Below are 13129 nucleotides of genomic sequence, written 5' to 3'. Positions count from 1 at the left end.
GATACAGTATTATAGTTTAAGACATGTATGCCGGTTACTATATCGTTGAATGAAAACAAAGTCAATATCAAAACCAAGAATAAAAAACAAACAACTCACATGGTCAATTTTATAGTCACTTCGTAGCTTCAATTTCGGAGCTTTAATGCCGATTTCTTTCAATCTTCGCCTAACAACAGCTCGTACAGCATCTTTGTAGTCTACTGAAGAAAATTCCGTCATTTCTTCTGCAGGTTTTTCAAGTTAAATCTTTCAAATCATTCCCAATATCCAAACACAAACTGTTTTTACACAACATTCATTCGAACCATCGCGCTCTCGACATTGAAGCTCGCTGATTGGTCAGTCGCGTTGCACGTGATATGATAATTGTCATTCCAAAACAGGGGGGGAACACGACGGGAATTATTCGGAATTATTATTTGATTATTACGTAATTTATTATATATAGAACAGTGGTTAACACCGGAAAACGAACTAGGGAAGTCCCGCAAAAATTAGAAATAAATCTTTCGAATTTTCTATACTGTTGGAGGTTCAACAGCCTTGGCTTACAGTATACTTTTAAACAAGGATATGGACGTGGAAAGTGCTTCGTTGCTAAACCAGGGGAGTCAAATAGATAGTCAAAGATCTGGAGAACTGAAGAGAGGCAGGAAAGTTAGAGGATTGATTTTTGTTGTATACGTGTTCATTGCAATATGGATGGTTAGTTATGCCTTTATTGAGAAGAAAGAAGTAAAATTTCTTGCTGACAACGATCTTTGCAATAGAATGGCAAAAAACGAAACACCGACAGAAACCTACTACAGAAGAGAGGAAAAAGAAACTTATCCGGTTTTTATAACCCTTGGATTAGGATTGTTGGGGATTCTGCTTGCGCCTTTAGTCCGATGTTTGTGCGAGTTTATTGAAGAACTGTTTCACCTTGAGATGCGTAACAGAAGAAATGTATTTAGCTTGTTTAAATCATGCTTCAGTGTAGTGCCGTGGAGGGCCGTCGGTGTTGTTTTTGTAATCGATTTAATATTCTGCATGATTGGGAGGAAGAGCTTTCAAACTGGAGACTTCATGTATATCTTCGGAGGCATCGGTGTTTATCCATTAGTAACATACTTACTTAAATTGGACGGACAGTCGAAGGTTGATTTTGCGAGAAGTCTTAAAAAAAAAAGGCTGTATCCAGCATACATTGTTGCCTTGTATTACTATCTAGATTATCTCAGAAATGCTGTACCAATGTTCATGAAATGTTTTTGCAGTGAGGACACTCAAGATAGTATTCCTCATTTGGACTTTAAAAAAATGTTTCTCCTTTTTCCCCTCAATGGCATCAAAAAACCACTGTGTGAAATAGACAATAGCTTGAAAAAAATCGCTGATCTTCCTAAAGGTGGATACAACTTCCCTGTTTATGAATTTACATCTGATGGAAAGCAATATAAGTGTGTTATAAGGTATGCTGATGGACCTATAAGAGCTTTGAAACAGATGTGTTCTCATGAAGGGGTTAAATGTATACATGAGGATGATCTTAAAGAGCAAGTTGACTTGCTGTACCAAGCATTGGAAAATGAAATTCTTAGTAGAGATGAGGAATGCAGAAATGATTGTATCCTTGTAAAAATAGAGAAAGAAAATATGGTGAATGGATGGCTTACTGGACAAATCATGCAAAATATCAGAAAAATTGAATCAAAAACTGAGCACACAGCAGTGCCGCATGGAGAAACCAACAAGAACTACTCACCATCAGATAAAGGACCAGGTCAAGACTTTTCAAGAATCAATACCCCTGAGATCTCTTTGATACATCAGACACACATGACCACTTCCAAGGAATCGCAAACTAAAGTTGTCAAGCGTCGTCACCGTCGTGTACACTTGCCAGTACAAAGCAGAGAAAGATCTCTTTCAAAGCCTGAAATAATCAGTAACACTGTGCCCAATCATTACAGATTTCGAAGAAAAGCAAGATTCTGCAGTCCCTATGACTCTTTGGATGAAAGTGACTCTTTGGATGAAAGTGACTCTTCGGATGAAAGTGAAGATGAATTTGACAATTATTACAGTAAAAATGATTACAGTAAAAATGATTACAGTAAAAATGATTACAGTAAAAATGATTATCGATCCCAGGTTCGCAAGTTTCTCCAGATCGTGGAAGATCTGGAAAGATCATAGTAAGATCTTGGCAATATACTTATAAGATCTTGGCAAGATATTTATAAGATCTTGGCAAGATGTGAAGATCTTGGAAATTCTTGGCTGAACTATTGTATCCTTTTGCCAAGAACTTGGCAAGAATTTGATATGAATGTCTAAATATTGTATTATAATAAATATGTAATTACAACAAAAATCTTCTCATGCAAACAAGCTATTGTTTTAACAAACATCGAAGTTCATTAAACCCTTGATTTTGCTAAGATCTTGGTAAAATCTTGGTAAGATCTTGGTGTGATCTTGGTATGATCTGGGACATTTCGCAGAGCTCGGAAGCTTTCACCCAATTGGATAATGCTTTTCTATGCTTTCTAAAGAACAAAGCTATGCTATTGGTTGAAACAGAAATGTATTGTAAAGTTTAGCCAATGAAAATCATTCTTGTGAGGAGCTGCGACACTACCCTAAGATCTTGGTATGATCTTGCTACATATGATCTTAGTATCATCTTGCTAAGATCTTGGTATGATTTTGCCAAGATCTTGGTGTGATCTTGCTAGGATCTCAGTATGATCTTGGTATGATCTTCCTAAGATCTTGCTGTGATCTTGCTAAGATTTTGGTATGATCTTGCTAAGATCTTGCCATCTTGGTATGATCTTACCAAGATTACTCTGTGATCTTGCCAAGAATCCAGCATGATCTTACCAAGATTACTCTGTGATCCTACCAAGAATCCAGCATGATTTTGCCAAGATTTCCTTATGATCTTGCCAAAACGTCACGGCGATCATTCCAAGATTTCATGGTGATCTTGTGAAGGTTTTACCGTGATCAAGCAAACATTTTGCGGTGATGGAAGATTTTTCCATTGATGACAAGGATTTGGAATTTTATTAATGGTTGGCTGATTGCACTAATCTACTAAAAACAACTACTCAAAACTACACCACAACCTCCTGTGGAGTCTATGAAATCCATGGTTGAACGAATAAACTTGTGGAACTATTGAGAATGATTATAGGCATACCTCCACCGCGATTATTGCTACTCTGGTTTTAAATAATGAAAGTAATGAAAGATTACATCACGACCCAACAACTAAAAGACACACTAGTGGCTGTGAAAAAGTTTAAAAAACCTTGGTCCGAGTAGACTTACTATACCACTCTTAAAAAATGTTGCAAGAGTATATATATATATAAGTATAAATATATTACACTATATTACAAGCAGAAATTTAGTGAGTACATAACATTTTTAAAGCTAAAATTCATTGACCAGCAATCATTGTCAAATGTTTATAAAACATATCAAAAATACACCAAGCATTTTAATTAGACTAATTAGTAAATTGTGACTAACCGTTACATAGTTGGCCAATTGTGAAATTTAAATACAATCAATTTCTTTTACATGTAACACTTTCGAAAGTGCATCTGTATAATCTTCAAGCATTCTGTAAGATATGTCGAGCTCTCTGGTTTGCAGTTCCGATACGAACATCGTTTGATTCAGCCTGGTAAAATGAAATTAATGAATAAATGCTATTAGCTCTTGTTCAAAAGGGAGTTAACAAGCAACAGTGGTCCAAGCAGCTCTTTGACCCGTTTGGCCAAATAGGTTTCATGGTTTACACATTTTAATGAAATTTTCAATCAAACAAATGACAGACTGGAAACACTCAGTGAGTCACCATCAACTTTCATTCAGAATGAGACAAGACATAACAAGAATATTTCAGTACAAGAAACTTCAACAAATGAATATGAATATCACCTTTGCATTGATTCTATCAATTTGGTGATTCTGTGTGTCAATTTATTTTCCCATATCAATTGCCATGGATTTTAGATTACCAACAATATCACTGACTTGCCTAAAAAATAGAACATCACATGTAATTCCCATAATGTACAGGGTAGAGGCAGAAAAACTGAAGAAGATTTGTACAATAGTCAATAATGTTTGTGATACACACCACATTATTAGTTTAATTCTAAACTTTCCTGAAGTCTCCGAAGTCTTCTTTCAACTCACCCCAAATTTTCATCCATCTCGTCCTCTCTTGCATCATTTGTGACTCTAAAATTTGCATTAAAATAAAAATTGCAGACAAGCAAGAAATACATTTCATAGCGATGTTTCATCTTAGCTGAAGACATCTTTAGACTAAGTGATAAATTAATGCAAATTTAATGCAAATTTGAATATTTAGATTAATGTAATATTTATTATCCAGGGTGCTTCCTGCTCTGCAATGTACAGTACTAAATAAGAGTTAAATATGGTATAAATTAAAAAGCAGAACATACAAACACAAACCTCTGTACAAATCCACCTGAGCTGCCACCTTTCTGCTGTCGATTATCACCTGAGCCACCTTTAATAGAATTACCATCTTTCAAGGCCTTCACTGCTAAGGCGATGTTTCAAACATTCTGTGGCCTCAATCACAAATCTAAGTGAAAAATTGTTACAATTCATAATGATACCAGTGAAATATCAGTTTAATTATGGTTAATTCACATTTATGTATGAAACTGTAGGTGATTCATAATGAAATTCAACCACGAAAACATGAAAACACATACCTGGGAACAGGACAATAATCATTACAGCCAATATTCTTTGTTGTTAGTCGGTCCAGGGGAATCCCAAAAACAGCATTTGGGTTGTCATATGAACCCTGAGACAAAGCAGTGATCGGGAATATCAGGAGAAAAATTCATTAAGGAATTTTGAGATGATTTATAGGTTCAAGAAACAAAATCAGGATCCTATTACCATAACCATGTAAGGTTATAAATCTTTGGAAAAATTATTCTAAACTTCATGGTTTTTCACAAGAAAATATAGCAATGAAAATGAGGTTGTACTATAAAAGATTTGTTCGAAAACTTGTGAATTAATATTTAAATTTCCGCCAGAGTAACAGGCTTAACTGCTACAATTTGATAGCAATCATAACATACAACCCTCAGTCCTTTTGAAAGCCTCTAATTTCAAAAATAGCACACATATTTTCAAAAATATGTCCACTTGCATATTGGTAAACCTTGAGAGCTTTAGCACAATATAACGCAGCAAAGGCTTGCCTTATTTATAGAAATCAAGCCTGGCTTGGATGTCGCAGAAACTAATCAGATTAACACGTTAATATAAAGGTGGGATTTACAAATTGTCACAGTAAACACAGGAAAATTGTGTGAAATATGACGCCTGTTTACTGAAGACCCACTTACAACGTAGAGCACAGACACAGTGTATATTTTAAGACATGTATGCTGGTTACTATATCGTTGAATGAAAACAAAGTCAATATCAAAGCCAAGAATAAAAAACAAACAACTCACATGGTCAATTTTATAGTCACTTCGTAACTTCAATTTCGGAGCTTTAATGCCGATTTCTTTCAATCTTCGCCTAACAACAGCTCGTACACCATCTTTGTAGTCTACTGAAGACAGTTCCGTCATTTCTTCTGCAGGTTTTTCAAGTTAAATCTTTCAAATCATTCCCAATATCCAAACACAAACTGTTTTTACACAACATTCATTCGAACCATCGCGCTCTCGACATTGAAGCTCGCTGATTGGTTATTCGCGTTGCACGTGATATGATAATTGTCATTCCTAAACAGGGGGGAACAGGGCGGAATTAATTGAAATTATTATATAGGTCAGTGGTTAACACCGGAAAACGAACTGGGGAAATCCCGGAAACCAGGGTTAATAACGGTTAATATAAAACTTAAAAGAAAAATTAGAAATAAGGGACTGGTCATAATTTAGCAGGGGGGGGGGAGGTGGAAATAGTGGGGGGGTCACATATTTTTTAGCCAGAAAAAAGGGGGGTTCATAAAATGTTAGACAGTTATAAGGGGGGGGGGTTGCTTATTTCTGGTTGTAATTATTTCTTTTATACATGCTTAGACTTTGAGTTGCACTGCATAAGCTTTGCTTAGAACATTAAACAAAATTAGTTATAGAATTTAAAATGAAAAGTTATATAAGTCACTGTGTTAAAATATTTATATTTTAAATAGCAGGGTCTTTCACTAGAAATAACTAACATATTATGTTTAAAACCAAATTTTAACATATGAATATGTCAAGGGTGGGTAGTATCGGAGTTGTTGGAGTTTGCAACTGTAGCGAACTACAATTTGCGAGTAACTGTATAGACTACTTTTTAAAACTGGTAGTTTGAAGTTGTCGCGAACTATATTTTCTATATTAAAAGTAGCGAAGTAGTTGATTACTTTTTCAACAACAATCGCTATTCGCCACTTTTCGATTTTTTAATATCCCTCGACTATATACTCTATAGTTCATACACTATAATACAAAACTAGTCATTTAATATACCATGTCAAATCTCGTTTGGACCCACATTTTGTTCTAGAATTCTTTGGCTCATCCGCCATTAATCCATAGTATCAGAATATATGAGCATATTATGCTTAACATTTCATATGTTTAAAACATGTGAAATCAATATAAATTACAAACACGGATACCAGGAATTTTGTTGTAGCGAAGTAGCGAATACTTCGCTACATTTTTCTAGCGATATAGCTGTACACGTAGTCAAAAGAACCAAACTACATATTTTTGACAATAGCAGTAGTTGTAGGTGACTACATTATTTTAAAATAGCAGTAGTTGTAGCGAACTACACAAAACTTGTAGTCTACCCACCCTTGGAATATATATAAGTGGACGTATAAAATTAATTATTACTTATAAAACGTTGTCAGAAAAATTTTTGAAGGTGTAATTACTATTTTGAATGACGGTGCAGATTACAGTAGTTCTCATTTTGAAGCAGTGTTTATCAAAACGTTGACGGATGGGGGGGGGGCATTTTTACCGTCTCGAACAAGGGGAGGGGGCATGATTTTTTGTGGATAAGGCAAGACAGGGTTGCAAAATATCATTCCTTAAAATATTGAATTACACCTCCCCACCCCCCCTGCTAAATTATGACCAGTCCCTAAGTCTTTAGAATTTTCTATACTGTTGGAGGTTCCACAGCCTTCTAAGGCTTACAGTATACTTTTAAACATGGATATGGACGCGGAAAGTGCTTTATGGTTAAGCCAGGGGAGTCAAATAGATAGTCAAAGATCTGGAGAACTGAAGAGAGGCAGGAAAGTTAGAGGATTGATTTTTGTTGTATACGTGTTCATTGCAATATGGATGGTTACTTATGCCTTTATTGAGAAGAAGGAAGTAAAATTTCTTGCTGACAACGATCTTCGCAATAAAATAGCAAAAAACGAAACACCGACAGAAACCTGCTACAGAAGAGAGGAAAAAGAAACGTATCCAGTTTTTATAAGCCTTGGATTAGGATTGTTGGGGATCCTGCTTGCGCCTTTAGTCCGATGTTTGTGCGAGTTTATTGAACAACTGTTTCAACTGCAGATGCGTAACAGAAGAAGTGTATTTAGGTTGTTTAAATCATGCTTCAGTGTAGTGCCGTTGAGGGCCGTCGGTGTTGTTTTTGTAATCGATTTTATATTCTGCATGATTGGGAGGAAGGGCTTTCAAACTGGAGACTTCATGTTTATCTTCGGAGGCGTGGGTGTTTATCCATTGGTAGCATACTTACTTAAATTGGACGGACAGTCGAAGGTTGATCTTGCGAGAAGTCTAGAGGAAAAAGGGCTGTATCCAGCATATACTATTGCCTGGTATTACTATTTAAATTATCTCAGAAATGCTGTACCGATATTCCACAGATGTTTTTGCAGTAAGGACACTCAAGATAGTATTCCTCATTTAGACTTTAAAAAAATGATCCTGCTTTTCCCCCACAATGGCACTAAAAAACCACTGTTTGAAATAGACAATAGTTTGAAAAAAATTACTGATTTTCCCAAAGGTGGATACAACTTCCCTGTTTACGAATTTACATTTCATGGAAAGCAGTATAAGTGTGTTATAGTGTATGCTGATGAACCAATACGATCTTTGCAACAGATGTGTTCTCATGAAGGGGTTAAATGTATACATGAAGATGATCTAAAAAAGCAAGTTGACTTGCTGTACCAAACATTAAATATTGAAGTTCTCCCTAGAGATGAAGAGTGCAGAAATAATTGTATTCTAATAAGTATAGAGGCAGAAAATATGGTGAATGGATGGCTTGCTGAACAAATCATGCAAAATACCAGAAAAATTGAATCTGAAACCGAGCACACAGAATTACCACATGGGGAGACCAACACGAACTACTTACTATCAGATAAAGGACCAGGTCAAGACTTTTCAAGAATCAATACCCCTGATATCAATACCCCTGATATCAATACCCCTGATATCAATACCCCTGATATCCTGACACCTCAGACGCACATGACCACTTCAGACGCCATGCAAACTAAAGTTGTCAAGCGTCATGTACACTTGCCAGAACAAACAGCAGTACAAAGTATAAAAAGATCTCTTTCAAATCCTGAAATAAACAGTATCCCTGTGCCTGATTATTACAAAGTTAAAAGAAGAGTAATATCCCATGATTTAAAAAGCAGTGAAGATGAATTTGACCTTTCACACGATAGATTAACTTATTATCTACGTAAAAAGAAGGAAATAAATCACAACATCTAAAAAGCTAGACCATACCAAAATTAGTATAATAGACCTTTTTCATAATGATGTCAAATGCAGAAAGTCTGATGTTACACAAAGTTTGATTGGCTCAATAGTTTTGTAGAGCCAATCAAATTTTGTGTAACTTCAGACTTTCAGCCTTTGACGTCATTATAAGAAAGATCTATTGCCAAGTTTGGCTGCTTTTATGTCACATAGTATGGAAAATATAGCCATGCAAAGTAGGCAATTTTTGTATACTTTTTTACTTTGGCTCAGAAGTGTGTAACTTATGTAGTTACAAGCTTCTGGCTGAAGTTAAAAACTATAGAAAATTACCAAATTTGCATGGCTATATTTTCCACACTTTACAATATTTTGCAGCCAAACTTTAAACTGCAATTTTATTAAGTTTAGGGTAGGGTATGCACTTTTCTGAAATTCCCTTTTTCTTGCTGAAATCTAAAGTTGGTGTGTTATGCAAGCAGTCAATTGATGACAAGGATTTAGAATTTTATAAATGGTTGGCTGATTGCACTGATCTACTAAAAACAACTACTCAAAACTACGTACACCACAACCTCCCGTGGAGTCTATGAAATCCATGGTTGAACGAATAAAATTGTGGAACTATTTAGAATGATTATAGGTATACCTCCATCGCGATTATTGCTACTCTGGTTTTAAATAATGAAAGTAATGAAAGATTACATTACGAATGTTGCAAGAGTATATATATGATAAGTATAAATATATTACACTGTATTACAAGCAGAAATTTAGTGAGTACATAACATTTTTAGAGCTAAAATTCATTGACCAGCAATCATTGTCAAATGTTTATAAAACATATCAAAAATACACCAAGCATTTTAATTAGACTAATTAGTAAATTGTGACTAACCGTTATGTAGTTGGCCAATTGTGAAATTTAAATACAATCAATTTCTTTTACATGTAACACTTTCGAAAGTGCGTCCGTATAATCTTCAAGCATTCTGTAAGATATGTCGAGCTCTCTGGTTTGCAGTTCCGATACGAACATCGTTTGATTCAGCCTAGTAAAATAAAAATTGATGAATAAATGCTACTAGCTCTTGATCAAATGGGAGTTAACAAGCAACAGTGGTCCAAGCAGCTCTTTGACCCGTTTGGCCAAATAGGTATCATGGTTTACATATTTTAATGAAATTTTCAATCAAACAAATGACAGACAGGAAACACTCAGTGAGTCACCATCAACTTTCATTCAGAATGCGACAAGACATAACAAGAATATTTCAGTACAAGAAACTTCAACAAACGAATATGAATATCACCTTTGCATTGATTCTATCAATTTGGTGATTCTGTGTGTCAATTTCTTTTCCCATATCAATTGCCATGGATTTTAGATTACCAACAATATCACTGACTTGCCTAAAAAAATAAGACATCACATGTAATTCTCATAATGTACAGGGTAAAGGCAGAAAAACTGAAGGAGATTTGTACAATAGTCAATAATGTTTGTGATATACACCACATTATTAGTTTAATTCTAAACTTTCCTGAAGTCTCCGAAGTCTTCTTTCAACTCACCCCAAATTTTCATCCATCTCGTCCTCTCTTGCATCATTTGTGACTCTAAAAATTGCATTAAAATAAAAATCGCAGACAAGCAAATTGTGGTACTGCCGGTATCATCAATCCATGGTAATTTTGCTCTCACAACAATAGCTCAAAGGTAAAACATATTTTGGCTTATATTAATGTGGAGAAAATATAAATTAGCCTCTTCGAAATACATTTCATAGTGATGTTTCATCTTAGCTGAAGACATCTTCAGACTAAGTGATAAACTAACATGCAAATTTGAATATTTAGATTAATATAGTATTTATTATCCAAGGCGCTTCCTGCCCGGCAACAGTACTAAATAAGAGTTGGATGTGGTATAAATTAAAAAACAAAAAATACAAACAGGGCCGTCCTCAGGATATTTTACAGGGGGGGTGTAAGGTAATCTAAACCGACTGATCGACTGACTTGTACCGACTACACTCTGGATGAAACTTTGTCAAGTTTATATTGGATCGGTCTATAGTGTCAACAGTATGTTTGTCTGCCGACTAAAATAGCAATTTTACCGACTAAACCTAGGAATAAACTTTCTGGGGGGTGTGACACCCCCCCTAAACCCCTCCCCGTAACTCCGGGCCTGAATACAAACACAAACCTCTGTACAAATCCACCTGAGCCGCCACCTTTCTGCTGTCGGTTGTCACCTGAGCCACCTTTAAGAGAATTACCATCAAATCATTTAACAAAACAATATTTCCATTTATAAAACTGTTCATGAAATACAAGTGATTACCCTATTGCACATCGGAATTAAACAGGGGTCAATGTTGAATTCATTATTACCTGGTTGTTTTGTGACGACATCTCTTGTATTTGGAGTATATGCCTTCTTGTATGCATCAGATTTTTCAAAACTTGCAGCTCTAAAATTAGTAAGAGATGAAGTAAATACTTAAAGTAGGTATATTTACTATATTATGGATTGCCTAGACAGAATAGTAGGTCAACACTTTTGTTCAAAATTAGACCTGTTAAAGATCTATTAATAAATGAAAGTGAAAAACATCCAACCTTCGTCCGGGACAAACGCATAATCCGCAACATTTTTCTAGGTTTGTGAGATTTCTTTCTGCCTCTCTCATATCAACATTTATTTCATCCAAATTTTCTTCGATTCTGTCCAGTTGTTCCCCTTGTTCATCAAGCATAACAAGTGTGCGGATGCCGACATCTTGTGTCTGGAGTTACATTTGACAAGAATGTTGCTATTCATTGTCGCTGCGTATGTAATGATATTGAAAAATCATGAAATTACCTCTTCTGCTGTACCCAAAATACGGCGAGTAGCTTCCAATGACTAAACATAAAAGTTAACATATAATCAATAGAAACGTCAGGCCTAAGATTTAAAAATTATTATAGCAAAAAAATTGCTGGTGATGATCCATACTTTCCACAAGGGTTGTATTAATTATTCATCTTTACCTCATCAGTTATTTGGTCCCCACGTTCCTGCATGGACAGGATTTCATTTCTCATACGATCTTCGTCATTCATTTTGAATCACTTTAAGCACATTGCAAAAAAATTAAGGAAAAATTACCCAGGTTTACACTTAAGCAAAATCCTTATAAAATTCCAGTAGTCAGGTCTCTGCATTGGTTCTCTTTATAATAATGCATGACCTGCTACATGTTTCAGATTTTTCCAGACATCATTTCTAGTTTATGCTCATTTACATCCAAAGCAAACCAATATTGTGTTGAATATGCAGATAGTGTCTCATATTTCAAGAAATATAATGTAGAGAAAGTATTTGTTCGCATAAGACATTATCACCTTAACCCATTTTGGCACATGGCCAACTTTCAAGCAACTCAGGAATGGCATGGATATATACCCTAACCCTGCAAATTCCACACCTGAGATTTCCAAAAAATACTAGTAAATAAATAGCTTCATATCTCAGTTGTGCAATAAAAATTTTCCAGTTAAACACTTGATAGATACTTTCTATCCCGTAGTATCAGCAGTACGTTTCTGCTGCAAAGTAGTCTGGCTTTAAACAATGAACAAAATACAGGTGTCAAACACATTGGTGGGTGAAATCCTGAATTGGCTATATAATCACCCACTATTGCAAACCAGGACATGTTTATATTTATACCATGTCATGGTAACAGGATTTTTACCCCATCTAAATAGTATATAAGCAATATTTCCCCTTGACACCCTATTAACACTGGGTGTAAAAAATATCCTTTATTTAATAATGCGCCATTAATATGATTTTTATGATCCATCATTTGACGATCTGACGATCTCCGGCAGGATCAAATCTGAAATCTAAGTACATATCAAGTACTGACCTATTCGACATTGCAATTTCGATAATCATTCAGGTTTTGAGACGGAAATATTTACAAAATCATAGCATTTATTCACGCAAGTTAAGCCAATGTCATGTTTACAAATTGACAAATGTAATTTCCTGACATCACAAAGTGAAGGCCACATGATGATCATACATGCTCAATATGTTGCTCAAATTTCATAAAAAAATTTGCAATTCGAGTGTAATACAGAACAAAAAAGATAATCTAATCTTACCTTTGCGTTTCCCTTGCTATGTTTTCATCGCAAAATGCACAAAAAGCTCAATATTTATTTTTTTTAAAGGCAAAAATGCAATATAGGCTTCCGTTCGCAAATTCCCCAGCGAAACACCCTCGGTCGAGCCCGTCGTTGTAACACAATGCGGTTCAACGCGATACTTCATGTTTTTTAATCTTATGAAG

The 13129-nt window shown here is 35.2% G+C and overlaps 1 protein-coding gene and 1 long non-coding RNA gene across 2 annotated transcripts; both read right to left on the bottom strand.

Moving 5' to 3' along the window:
• Positions 1-3438: 3438 nt before the first annotated feature.
• Positions 3439-4532, bottom strand: LOC114517440. Its single transcript, XR_003686384.1, has 4 exons — positions 4492-4532; positions 4207-4251; positions 3946-4045; positions 3439-3685 (listed from the first exon to the last, which is right to left on the bottom strand). It is a non-coding gene; the product is annotated as an uncharacterized LOC114517440 (long non-coding RNA).
• Positions 4533-9518: 4986 nt separating this feature from the next.
• Positions 9519-13062, bottom strand: LOC114517557 (synaptosomal-associated protein 25-like). The gene is made up of 9 exons (XM_028537328.1): positions 12942-13062; positions 11817-11897; positions 11647-11688; positions 11403-11569; positions 11175-11254; positions 10987-11044; positions 10350-10394; positions 10088-10187; positions 9519-9826 (listed from the first exon to the last, which is right to left on the bottom strand). Exons 2-9 carry the CDS (start codon positions 11886-11888, stop codon positions 9758-9760), a joined length of 633 nt encoding a protein of 210 aa, XP_028393129.1. The 5' UTR covers positions 11889-11897; positions 12942-13062; the 3' UTR covers positions 9519-9757.
• Between the last annotated feature and the right edge of the window lie 67 nt (positions 13063-13129).

Source organism: Dendronephthya gigantea, unplaced genomic scaffold (assembly GCF_004324835.1).
Source record: "Dendronephthya gigantea isolate DGI-Jeju-01 unplaced genomic scaffold, DenGig_1.0 000009F, whole genome shotgun sequence".
NCBI classification, from domain to species: Eukaryota; Metazoa; Cnidaria; class Anthozoa; order Malacalcyonacea; family Nephtheidae; genus Dendronephthya; species Dendronephthya gigantea.
Note: the sequence above shows the minus strand (reverse complement) of the source record. Positions and strands in the feature narration are given on the sequence as shown.

Coding starts and splice junctions, on each gene's coding strand:
- LOC114517557 (XM_028537328.1), bottom strand. CDS start 11,888: ATGAATGACGAAGATCGTATGAGAAATGAAATCCTGTCCATGCAGGAA. Junction 11,570..11,646: donor TTTTGGGTACAGCAGAAGAG/GTAATTTCATGA, acceptor ATGTAACTCCAG/ACACAAGATGTCGGCATCCG. Junction 11,255..11,402: donor TGCGTTTGTCCCGGACGAAG/GTTGGATGTTTT, acceptor TACTAATTTTAG/AGCTGCAAGTTTTGAAAAAT.